Raw genomic sequence first — 11,979 nt, 5'->3', positions numbered from 1 at the left:
CTCCATATATCTTCAGCCACTAATGTCCCGAGTCTTTAAAAGCCCCATTTTGCCAGATAAACCATCATTCCGGGAGTCCAGCCTTTGGAAACCTTTAAATAAAAACTATACACTTGTACAAAATTGGCAAAGTACCCAAAATAACATTAAGGGGACACTTTGAGTCTTTCATTTCTAAATAATTTTCCAGGAATTTACCTGTGAAGGGGAATGTAACGAAATATAAATTCATCATTAAGAATGAATCTCAACGCTGTCTCACCATATCACTTATGATGATAAACCTATTCTCCCCTTTAACACATAAGCAGTGAAGAGAGTTTTAAGTTCAAACCGTCTAACATGTAGCACCTTCATCAAGTAGTCCTGTAAAAATGACCTTTCTGTTAACTTGGTTGGTGGTAGCTGGTCTCTGGGGTTTTCTTCTTCTTTGGTTGAAGAATTTGGGGAGTCTGTGGTTTGCTCTGGGAGTCATATGACCTAGTCAGCACCGAAGAGGCGTTTCACAGTGTAACTGCAAACTCAGCGAGGAGGAGGAGGAGGAGAGGAGGAGGAGGAGGAGGAGGAGGAGGAGGAGGAGGAGGCAGCAGCCTGCGGATTCTGACGGATGGATCCAATGAAAACTCAGTAGGACACTTCAGATGTCTTGTGGTACTCCGGCTGTAACTTAACTTTCACTGTGCACGGTAATGAATTTATTATATACCAGCTCCATGTTTCTGAAGTTATCTTTGTGGGATTTTATACAATGATCGCCAAAGTAGAACGACAAACTAAGCTTTATTGAACCCATCAGACAGGGTCAAACCTTTGCTTGAGCATCTGTTTCCTGCTGCTAAACACACACGACGCTTTCTCGCCAAAAAGCGACGCGTAATTTGGCACACTTTACTTTACGCGCACTGTATGCGCTGCCTCGCCTGCGTCATTTTGCGCATCACCAAGCAGAGCTCATCAAACTACACTGCAAAAAAATATCCACTTGAAATAAAGATTATTTTTTTTTATATTAGTTGTTAAAATATCCTGAAACGTGTAAAACTGTATTTTAAGTAGGAAGACTGTTCTTGTCTCCATGGCAGGAATCTGATTCGTTTGCAAAGTCGGGTCCTAAAAAAAAAAAAAAAAAAAAGAAAAAGCCACTTTAAACAACTTTGGCTGGTGATCTTTTGCAGCGTCGGCAGTGGAACCACGTCATTCCGTCAAAAAAAACAACTCCCCTTTTTCCTCCCTGTTGGACCAACATTCACAGTTCAGGAGCAACTGGATAAAGATTTCTGGATCAGAGACGCAAATCATGATGACCGGATTTCGACTGAACTTGTCGCCGCTGAAGGAGCCTCTGGGCTTCGTCAAACTGGTGGAGTGGGTAAGTTAGACGCATCTACTGAATGTGCGTGTGTGTGCGTGTGTGTGTGTCTCACATACCCAGAAGACAGGGAGGTCCAGTCCTTTTTTCTTGGATTTTCCCCTTTCCCAGCAAGAAAAATCACTTAAGTAAACAGTTTTTGGGGGGAATTTGTTAAAAAATGCAGAAAAAATGGCAAAAAAATGTTTACACATGAAGCATGAACATGACTTTTTCAGCATTTATCAACTTTGAGTTTTTTCATCTGCAAGAATGAATAAAATGCATGCAGTAAATCTTAAGATAGTAAACTTTGTTGGTGTTTATCACAGAAGAATAAACACGTTAATTACCCAATAATATAAGTTAAAGTATACTTTTCTAAAAGAAAATAACATTTAACTTAATTTGTCTTGTCTGCCTCTGCTTAATATCTCACAATAAATCCAGATCTTTAAGATTCATACAATGAAAGTGTGGTGTTTGACAAAGAAGACTTGGCAGATGGGAGTTTAGCTTAGTTATGTCCAGTTCATTTGGGACGTTTTGCTGGTTGCTTGGGCCTGCCCTTCAGACGACACAGTTACAGATTGATGCATCTCTCAGCAATAATTTACCTCTGAGTAACTGTGCACACGGTTGGCTACTCATGCACTCTAGCACACGGTTTGTGTATCATGAGAGACGTGCAACATTTTCTCAAGTGAACGTCCAGTGACCAGTTCTGCTCCACGTAACTGGGTCAGAGGAATCCAGTTTGGGCTAATGCAGTTCAGCTGTTCTATTTTCTCGTATTACAGACACATACAGAGCTATAGAGCTGCGGTAACACCCAGTCATCTGACTCAGGATCAGGCTGTGTGAGTGTGTTTCACTGTGTTGGCCTTATGTAACCCTTATCTAACCCGGCATATTTTGTGATTCACAAGGGTCTGGATGTTAAATTGCACAGATTTGGCAATTATAATTTGGATAATGCGATAGAATGTGTCTTTATAACAGTCTACCTAAACGACAGTGCCCATGATGAAAACTTTTTGTATAAAGTTTTTCTAATATTTCAAACTCCTTAAACTGCTGTTGACGTGTCACTACACACTGTTGGGTGGGCTGGGATGCAAACAGGACATTCCCAGCATTCTATCGCATTATCCAAATGATAATTGCCAAATCTGTGCAATAGATTAGCTGCACTAATACAAATAAGGACAAATGGAAATTGTATACATTTTCTGGTTTGCATGAGCACATTGGTTCATTTGTGCTTCATGATAGAGCTGAAAAGAGTATTCAATTCATCGTTAAGTTCATCATCCAAAACAATAATCAACAAATTTGATAAAAGAATAAACGTCAATGTCATTTGTCAAGCGAAAATGACAAACATGCCTTTGTTTTCAGTTCTCAGTTGTGAGGAATAACTATTAAGTTTTGTTTTATGTAATAGTAAATTCATATCTTTTTATTTCAGGCAGTTGGTATGACAAAACAAGGTATTTGAAGATGTCCCCCTTGGCTTTATGGAATCGTAACAGGAATTGTTACACTACTATTCTGATGTTCTTTTAAATGAGCGGAGAAAAAATAATCATCAACAGCAAGTTAATGATATCTTTTTTTCAGTTCTGACAGATGGCTCATCCCCGCTGCTGTTGATAAGATTGGATGGTTTCCAGCAGGTTGCCTAGTGTAAAGAGCAATATTTTTGCCCACTGTCCATTTACCATGTGAACCTCGAAGGTCATTTAAAAAAAGTAGTTTACTTTGAAAAAGAGTTGTTTAGCCTGAACACCCATACCTCCCTCGATGTTATCGTCCACGCAGTAGTAAACAGGAAGGAGGGTTTGGAGTAACAAACGCTACAAGGCTTCTCCATTCACTCAACATGTTGAATAATGATGATAAAGAGCTCAGGTCTCTCGGGAGAAACAGGTTTATTTGGCTTCTGAAGGAAACCAACTGTACAAATGGGCACGCGCTCCAGTGGCTTTTGGGTTTTTGTTTTCGGACTGACCTGAACTCAACGACCTTTGTGCCAGAACATTGCTGATTATTTCTAACAAGACATTTCAGATTTATGAGGATATTCATCTCTTTTTTTTATATATATATCAAAATGATTTCTCCCACCAGAAACAATCCTTCTTTTCCCTACATGTCCTCTTTTTATTGTTTGCATCACATGCAGGAACCTGTAACTGAACTTCTATCACATAATGTGAGGGGTTGCATTCATGGTAGTTATGGTCTGTTCATGCTGAGGCTCCTTGGCATTGTAGTGGTATAGTGACAGAAACAGTGAAACAAGAATGTGAGAGAAGGAGTTTAAGTAGCCCGGAAAACAGGAAGTACCCGTCAGTGACATCTGGAGAAACATCTGGAGAGAGGCCTCGAGGTGTGTGTGTGTGGATCGTGTACAGTAAATGTGGGTGTGCAGTGGGTGTTGTGGTGTGACGCTCAAGGCTAAAAGTTGAGATGGTCTATCGTTGGAAAATTTTCAAGGGTGTGCATATCAAAGATCACTACTTTGTCATAATCCACTTCCTGTCAACTTCATGCTGTCTACTACAGAATAAAATGCCCGTACATTTTTCAATTGTATATTTACATATTCTACGTTTTCTTTTTCCATCGTCATTTTTAGTTATTTTTCGGTTGATGAAGGAGCTCCTTCTGATGTGTTCGGGGCCACATGTCAGCCTCAGGAGTTGCGGTACAAAGGGGACAAAGATCCTCTTAAAAAGACAGACGTACAGACAAAGTTAGCGACTAGCTGGTGAACATAAAGGAGCATCAGATAGAGAGGCAGAAGAGTCCCTTGAGAGATGTTTGGGACTACGACAGAGCTAAAAGGGAGAGTGATTATTAAACTTACATTCAACAGGAGGCCAGAAAGGAGGAGATAAGGCTTGCAGAATCAGTAATCTCTTAAAACACATTTTCATAGATTGGCTTTTATGTGATGTCGTCGTTTTATTGGTTCATTTTCATTTGGTCTTGGTATTTTATCTTATATTTGTTTACTATATTTTACCATTATCACTTTATTTTATTTATTTTATTTATTTTATTTATTTTATTTATTTTATTTATTTTATTTATTTTATTTATTTTATTTATTTTATTTATTTTATTTGTTTATTTGACTGTCACTTGTTATTTCATTTTGTTTCTTATGCACTGTCTTGCTGGCTGGTCTGTCAAAGCACTTTGTAAACCTTGTTTTTAAAAGGTGCTATATAAATAAAGTTATTATTATTATTATTATTATAGAAACACAACTCTTAACGAATGCTTATATTGCCCCGTTCCTGCCAGATGTGCAAAAAAGCCACCACTTGCCAGCCTGTTCAACAGATCAACTTTTGAAAGGCAGTGTTAGGACAACTATTTAGCTCTATCCTGTGATGCTAAATATTTGAAATAGTGTTGTAATGTAGCACAGCTGTCTGTTGTACTTCCTGCTTCTCAGTGAGGATGTGTGAGGACACGCTTGTCAAGGAGGTGTGGAAACATTTGAGCAGAACAAATGAGATCCGTGATGTTTGAGTAAAGTGATATCAGTGAGAGTCCGAAGGAACTCAACCCCCTCAAATAATGTGTTCTGCCTGCAGCAGTTTGAGGGTTAAGCTCAGCAGAAGAATTTAGTATGTGTTGGTTTTGTCACATGGCCTACACGCTGAATCGGATGCTGCTAAGAATTCAAGAGCTGAACGGCAGCATTAGCGCGGCCATGTAAGTCACATGTAAGTTATTTCATTTGGGAGAGGAAGGCCTATGAAATCAGCTCCCAAATCACACATGTTAGAAAAACGTTTCCTAGCTTTGATGACTTCAGCAGCAAATGTTAAAATGATAGAGAAAATATAGGAAATGGTACAAAATACAGATGTTCTTGATTTGGTTTAGATTGGTAATTTCCATGAGAGAGAAAAAATATGTTAGAAGCAAATGACTTTAAAGTATGAGCTTGTAAAAGTTGTTGAGTAATGAGTTTTCTTTTCAGCTGTTTGTTAGATTAAACAGTTGGCCATCTGTTATCCCTCTACTGCTGACGTGGTTTTAGGTTGCCAAATTTCTTCTAAGTAAGAGGTTCTGGTGACATTATGCTGCACTTTCAAACTGTACTGCTAAAGAGTACATTCATGCACATTCAAATAATGATTGGTTATGGTTTTCATGTCATAGTAAATGTGACATAGTTGGTGTTTTTGAATTGTAGGTTTATTATAAAGAATATCCTCCCCTTCACTGCAACAAATCTCCGAAATCTTTAGTGTGTTGATTTTTATATTAGTTCCCTAAAGCTGAACAGGGTTTTTTTTCTAACAGCAGTCTCAACCATCTCCCTAATGTCTTACTCTCTCTCTTTTCTGTCCAAACAGCTGACGGCCATATTTGCTTTTGGATGCTGTGGAGGATACTCGGGGAAGAACATCATCTCTCTCATCTGCGGCGAGGGCAATAATGAAACTCTCAATGCCATGTTCCACTACCCATTTAGGTGAGATATGCAACACATTTTGAGAAAGAAAAAAAGCATAAATAATGGTTTAACCCTCCATCTTGTCTTGTATTGTGGCCAGGTTAGGCCAGGTCCCGCTGATCGATGGAAACGCCACTCTTTGTAACCAATCCGTCCCCACGACACACCTGGTGGGAGACTCATCCTCCTCGGCGGAGTTCTTTGTGGGCGTCGCCATCGTCTGCTTCCTCTACAGCATGGTGGCTCTGCTGGTGTATTTAGGCTACATGCATGTCTACAAGGACTCTGACTTTGGACCCATTTTTGTGAGTATAAATATTTTTGGGTCCGTTTGCCAATAGACACCTAAATCAACTATCAACAAGAGATTTGTCCTCGTCTCCAGGACTTTGTGATCACAGCGATCCTGGTCTTTCTGTGGCTGGTGTGTTCCTCCGCCTGGGCAAAGGGCCTGCAGAACGTGAAGGATGCCACGGACACTGAAGGCATCAGCGCTACGCTGGCTCTCTGCAAGGGGAGCAACATCACCTGCGAGGTCACAGAGTTCGCCAGCATGCGGACCCTCAACATCTCTGTGGTGAGAAGACACCTACGCCAATCAACAGTTAGCACTCCTTTCTCCGGGCGACATTTGTTTCGGTGATGAAATCCAAATCCTCGGCGAATAGAGAGGCTATTTCTAGAAAGCAAGAGTCATTGATTGTGGCTGTGTCCCGTCCACACAGTTTACATAATACTACTTTAGAAGACCTGAGCTGCAACATTAAGCAGCCTGACTCACAGTCATGAGACAGTGGGCAGTAACACTTTCATTTTCCTCAGGCACTGTTGCTTTGGTCCGCTCAATAGTTTCTGTGTCACAGGGCCTGAAGCAAATGAGCGTGAATGTGACCACAAACTGCTTAAGAATGTGTCGGTTTGTGATCAATATGAAACCCATCAAACATCAATTGTATTTGTCCATAAATTGTTTGTGTCATCTCATAAAATGTCTGAGATTTACAGTATATTATAAGAAACCTCCTGTACTCCATATGTTGTCTATTACTGTTAATCTTATTACTTATTCTTCCAGGTGTTCGGCTACCTCAACATGTTCGTGTGGGCGGGGAACGCCTGGTTTGTGTACAAGGAGACCCGTTGGCACTCCCAGAAATTATCTTCTCAGCCCGTTGGACGGCAACAGGTCCCAGCACCCATCTAACATAGAATACAGAGCGACACACTATCCCGCAGTCACATACATGCACACCACACATAGAAAGGCCACAGACACACACAATTTCAGCACATGCACACTGTACGCATGCATGTGCAAGAAGACATTATTACACATAGGCAGAGAATTAAAAAAAAGCTCTGTGAAGGTGATGGAAGAGAGACAAAATGAAGGATAAATTGATAGATGGCCAGTTTAAAAACTGATGGATTTGGATGTATTTTGGATTTGTAACTTATAAACACACTAGCAGCTCTGTAGGTACACAGAGCTCAATTTGCATTTACAACTCAAAGTGTCATATCATTCCTTGCACATCTATGGCATACTTGAACTAAGAACAGTTCTAAAAAACAATTTAAAAAAACATTTCCTCTGCAGCAGTAGGAGGCAGAGGGAGGAGAATGTGTTTCATGTGTATGTGTGTAGATTAGCCTTTGTTATTTTTTTTATTTCTTACCTGTTTCACATACCACAGCGACACCAATGCAATAAGTATGTTGGAACCCTTCAAATGTGCTTTCTTGCAATAATTCTTAGACGTTTTTTATGCTTGAGTAAGCAGATACATGCACAGACAATGACCAAACTTTATAGGAAGAGAGGTTTTTTGTTTTTTACTTCTTTTTTAGTTAAAGGCTGGACAACGACTGAATTTATTATGCTTTATCATATACTGGTTAATGTAAGGTACTTTGAACCATAAAACCATCCATAAGAAGCAGTATGTTGTTCTTTAACATCTGCAGCAATAAGGATAATGTGATAAATGTTTTCAAGGTCACAGAGAACGAAACACAGTTGTCTGTGGTGCAATTAAAGCATAATACTCTCTACCATACATTAGAATATGACGTTCATTGTAATTTTTTTGGGCAAACACTATATTGCATAAATGTGATATTGGTCTAGACACAGATGCCATGCATTTGCATCTGTGTTAAATGTGTTCACTTATTTCATATTTTGTATATTTCGGGGGGATTCAAAGCCCTTTGTGTATCTGAGAAATAACTCACTATTTTTTTCATTTCTCATTCATAAGCTCTCAACTAATTTGCCCTCCAGTGGTGGCTAGCGAGTATTGAATTGTCTGGTCCAAGCTAAGGAGACAGGTTAGATTTATTAAACCTTAGGACATTTCCGTCGTGGACTGTGTAAAATGGCCTCCAACCCAAATATCAGGAGAGTAGTTTGTGCATGTGATGTTCTTATCACAACATGCACAGTGCACTCATATGGTGCTAACTCTGGTTTTATGATGTGCCATGAGAGTGTAAATCCATAAAGGAAACTTGATTGAAAGATGGCTACTTAATTAGTTCAGGAAAATGTTGCTGCATGAGTCAGGCAAAGTTTGAAATCCTTAAGTGCCTATGTGTCCGAAGACTTTGATTTATTAAGTCTCCACTCCGGTACCAGATGAAAGTTAAATCCTTCCTTGATCGTGTTAAAAAACTGTTTTTGTTGTTCTCACTTTGAATGTAGTAGTAGTAGTAGTAGTGACTTTTTCATTTTCATTCATCACTTTTTGTGCATAACTGTTAAACAGAAAACGCTCTGCCAAAGCTCTCATTTTACTTTCTGTTTAAGCTGATTCCATATTTTCACGTGAAGTTAAATCTGTTTTGTTTTTTTGTCGAAATAGTTGTTTTTTGATTGCCTAGTTTTTTATAAATCATTAATGAGACACCAAACAGTGAGCTGGTGTTGTGTTTTATAAACTTTATGTTACTTTTTTGTCTAATTTTCCATTTCAGTATATGTGGATGGAATTATCTTATTTCTTTTTATTGCCTTTTGATATAAAAGTTTATGGGTGGGATGATGATAAATTCATATATCTCTGCCAAAAGACCAAGTTAAATGAATGCATGTGGGGTGTACCGGTTATGCCTCTGCACTGTTGTAATCATCATCCCACTCAGCTATAACTTTGTGAATGATTTCTATGCATTTAACCTGCCAAACTGTCAACATACCTTCACTCTGTGACATGCACAATTTCAATGTACCTTTGTTTTTTTCAATAAATTTGATGAGTTTTTTCAATATCTGTGGTGTGTGTGTGTGTGTGTGTGTGTGTGTGTGTGTGTGTGTGTGTGCAGTGTGTGTGTGTCAGCTGTGTGTGTGTGTGTGTGTGTGTGTGTGTGTGTGTGTGTGTGTGCTTTGCAGTACATGCACTCAGCTTGTGGGTGTGTTTGTCTGGTACTTTTCTGTCACAACACTTTTACAAAACATCTATTCAACTTTAGTTTTACTCAGCATTTTCTCGCAGGTCATGTGTGAAATAGGGGGGATTTTACGGTGTACAATAAAAAAAGTACAACATTGTTTGAATATGTAAAACAAAAATATCTTGTGGATCTAGAAGCTTATTAAAAGAGTGGAATCATTTGAAGTTTGTTTGTAATCCAGAAGCATTATTATGACCCTTAAAGAGACAGAAAAATATAAGTTTGTGTTTTCTGCTTTGTCTTTGTGACCTCAACAATCTCTGTGTGGGAAGCAAACACAAAACTTGTGTCTGAGTCGTGTGTGTGTGTGTTTGTGTACGTGTACGTGTGTGATAGAGAGACAGGAAGGATTGCATTCAACCACAGATGATCATGTGTGTGTGTGTGTGTGTGTGTGAGTGTGTGTGTGTGTGTGTGTGTGTGTGTGTGTGTGTGATGATGTGTATGGTGTGTGTGTGTGTGTGTGTGTGTGTGTGTGTGTGTGTGTAGATATGACGTATCAGTATAAACTAATCAAAGTTACTTCCTCTGTATCGCCACCCTTTTCTGTCTCACTCACACTCCCTCTGATTTGGCTAAAAGACACGTCTTCATGCTGCGTCATGTGATCACAGGCGTGAAACCACTGGATTCTTCTTCTTCTGTTCGGGTTTTAAACCACGAGATATAAACATCAAGCGGCAGTACCATTAATCTTCTTCATAATGGAAAAGACGTTGTGATCCACTTGAACGTTTCTTGAAAAGGAGACCATCCACCTCCATCGAGCCTGGCCATGCTTTGGAAATGCAGGTTCTGTCTTCAGCCACAAGAGGTCAATAAAGTGCCATGAGCTTGACTGAGTCACTTTTGAGAATCTAAACATCCTGGCACGGTTTGCATTCTTATATATTTTATTAATTATGTCCTTAAATTCACATATAAATGCATGAAGAAGATGAAACTTCCCCCTGAACACAACGTTTGAAACATCGTTGCTTTTCACCAGTGTGTACCTGACTTTATTTATAGAGCTTTCTTCTTTATTCAAAGTTCTGACCTCCACTTTGCAAAATCTATTAGCCCAATTGCTTTGCTACTTCCTGGCAAGCCCTTATAGTACTCTCATTTCTTTTTAATGGAGCTGAGAGAAGATCAACAACAGCCCAAGCCTTATCTTTCTAGCTTCAACCTACAGTAGATCAGAAAGCGGTATCTGGTTCATCCACATCTTCATTCCTGCCAGAGTCTAATATCATATCCTAAACTTATTCCAGGTTACAAAATACCCAATTGCCACCATTTTTGCAATACAGTGCAGATAGCTTAGATCCCTTGTATGTTAAGGTTTTCCTGTGTCATTAGGCCAACTAAAGCCTGATCAATTAAGCCTAAAATAAGGTCTTAACATTTACAGTCACAGCAACAGGTAGATGGTTCCAGTTATGATAACGACCCCTTGGTTTTACACGTGTATCTAACTGTCAGCATTAATCAATATTGTCTGGATGACGTAAGGTTATTATCAATACAAAATTGTTTTAAATGGCGAAGACTTGTTAAATGAAACATCTCCAACTTTGTCTCTATAATCTCCTATTTTTTGTTACAGATCTCTAAACCCAGGCAGCCAATAATACATTTCCTGTCTTTTTAGTTGACATTCAGTTTCTTCCGTTATACAGTACCAGTCAAAAGTTTGGACACATCTTCTCATTCAATGGTTTTTCTTTCATTTAATTACATTTTTTTCTACATTGTAGATTAATATTGAAGACATCCAAACTATGAAGGAACACATATGGAATTATGTGGTAAACAAACAAATGCTCAACAAACCAGAATATGTTTTACATTTTAGATTCTTCAAAGTAGTTGAATGAGAAGGTGTGTCCAAACTTTTGGCTGGTACTGTATCTGTGCAGACTTAGATAAAATATGATGCTTTATTGAGCATTCAAAATCAAGCATTACACTTTATAGCGTAGTAAGGAAGGATAAGCTCTAAAGGTAACAGCTATTGACTGCTTACACAATATATTAAAATGTCAATAAATATGATATTATAGAATTTATAATGACATGACACCTTAAAAAGACCATCCCACAAAAATAGTATTTCTGCTTTTGAAAATGTATTTACAGTACCAGTCAAAAGTTTGGACACATCTTCTCATTCAATGGTTTTTCTTTATTTTTTTTTCTACATTGTAGATTAATATTGGAGACATCCAAACTATGAAGGAACACATATGGAATTATGTGGTAAACAAACCAGAATATGTTTTATATTTTAGATTCTTCAAAGTAGTTGAATGAGAAGGTGTGTCCAAACTTTTGACTGGTACTATATTTCCAAATGAACAAAAAAAAAATGTATATATAAAAAATAATAATGCGTTTGATGCAGCATTACCATCACAGTGAGACGTGTGTATACTGTTATAGGCTGACTTCATAGTCTACTGAACTTTTGAACTCGTCTTAGCTCTCCGTCCGTCGCTCATCAACCCAAACACCCCTCCCACCCCCGACTCTCCCCGACAGATGCCGAAACAAGCCGAAGCCCAACGACATCGACGTCAGCATATCTCGTTCTTTCGTTTCTCGCCTGCTGCGTGCGAAGGAGAGAGAGAGAGAGAGAGAGAGAGAGAGAGAGAGAGAGAGAGAGAGAGAGAGAAAAAAAGAAAAAAAAAAAAAAACGGCTCTC

General features: G+C 38.7%; 1 protein-coding gene across 2 annotated transcripts; it reads left to right on the top strand.

Annotated features, from left to right (window-relative positions):
* The first annotated feature begins 574 nt into the window (after window positions 1–574).
* sypl1 (synaptophysin-like 1) lies at window positions 575–9,108 on the top strand. Of its 2 annotated transcripts, none has more exons than XM_054624550.1 (6): window positions 575–686; window positions 1,253–1,369; window positions 5,734–5,852; window positions 5,935–6,139; window positions 6,220–6,411; window positions 6,910–9,108. In XM_054624550.1, exons 2-6 carry the CDS (start codon window positions 1,298–1,300, stop codon window positions 7,036–7,038), a joined length of 717 nt encoding a protein of 238 aa, XP_054480525.1. In that variant the 5' UTR covers window positions 575–686; window positions 1,253–1,297; the 3' UTR covers window positions 7,039–9,108. The 2 variants fall into 2 exon arrangements, with proteins under 2 accessions (XP_054480525.1, XP_054480523.1); XM_054624548.1 differs by having other exon boundaries at window positions 1,176–1,369.
* Window positions 9,109–11,979: the final 2,871 nt, after the last annotated feature.

Source organism: Anoplopoma fimbria, chromosome 23, assembly GCF_027596085.1.
Source record: "Anoplopoma fimbria isolate UVic2021 breed Golden Eagle Sablefish chromosome 23, Afim_UVic_2022, whole genome shotgun sequence".
In the NCBI taxonomy this organism is placed as follows: Eukaryota; Metazoa; Chordata; class Actinopteri; order Perciformes; family Anoplopomatidae; genus Anoplopoma; species Anoplopoma fimbria.
Note: the sequence above shows the minus strand (reverse complement) of the source record. Positions and strands in the feature narration are given on the sequence as shown.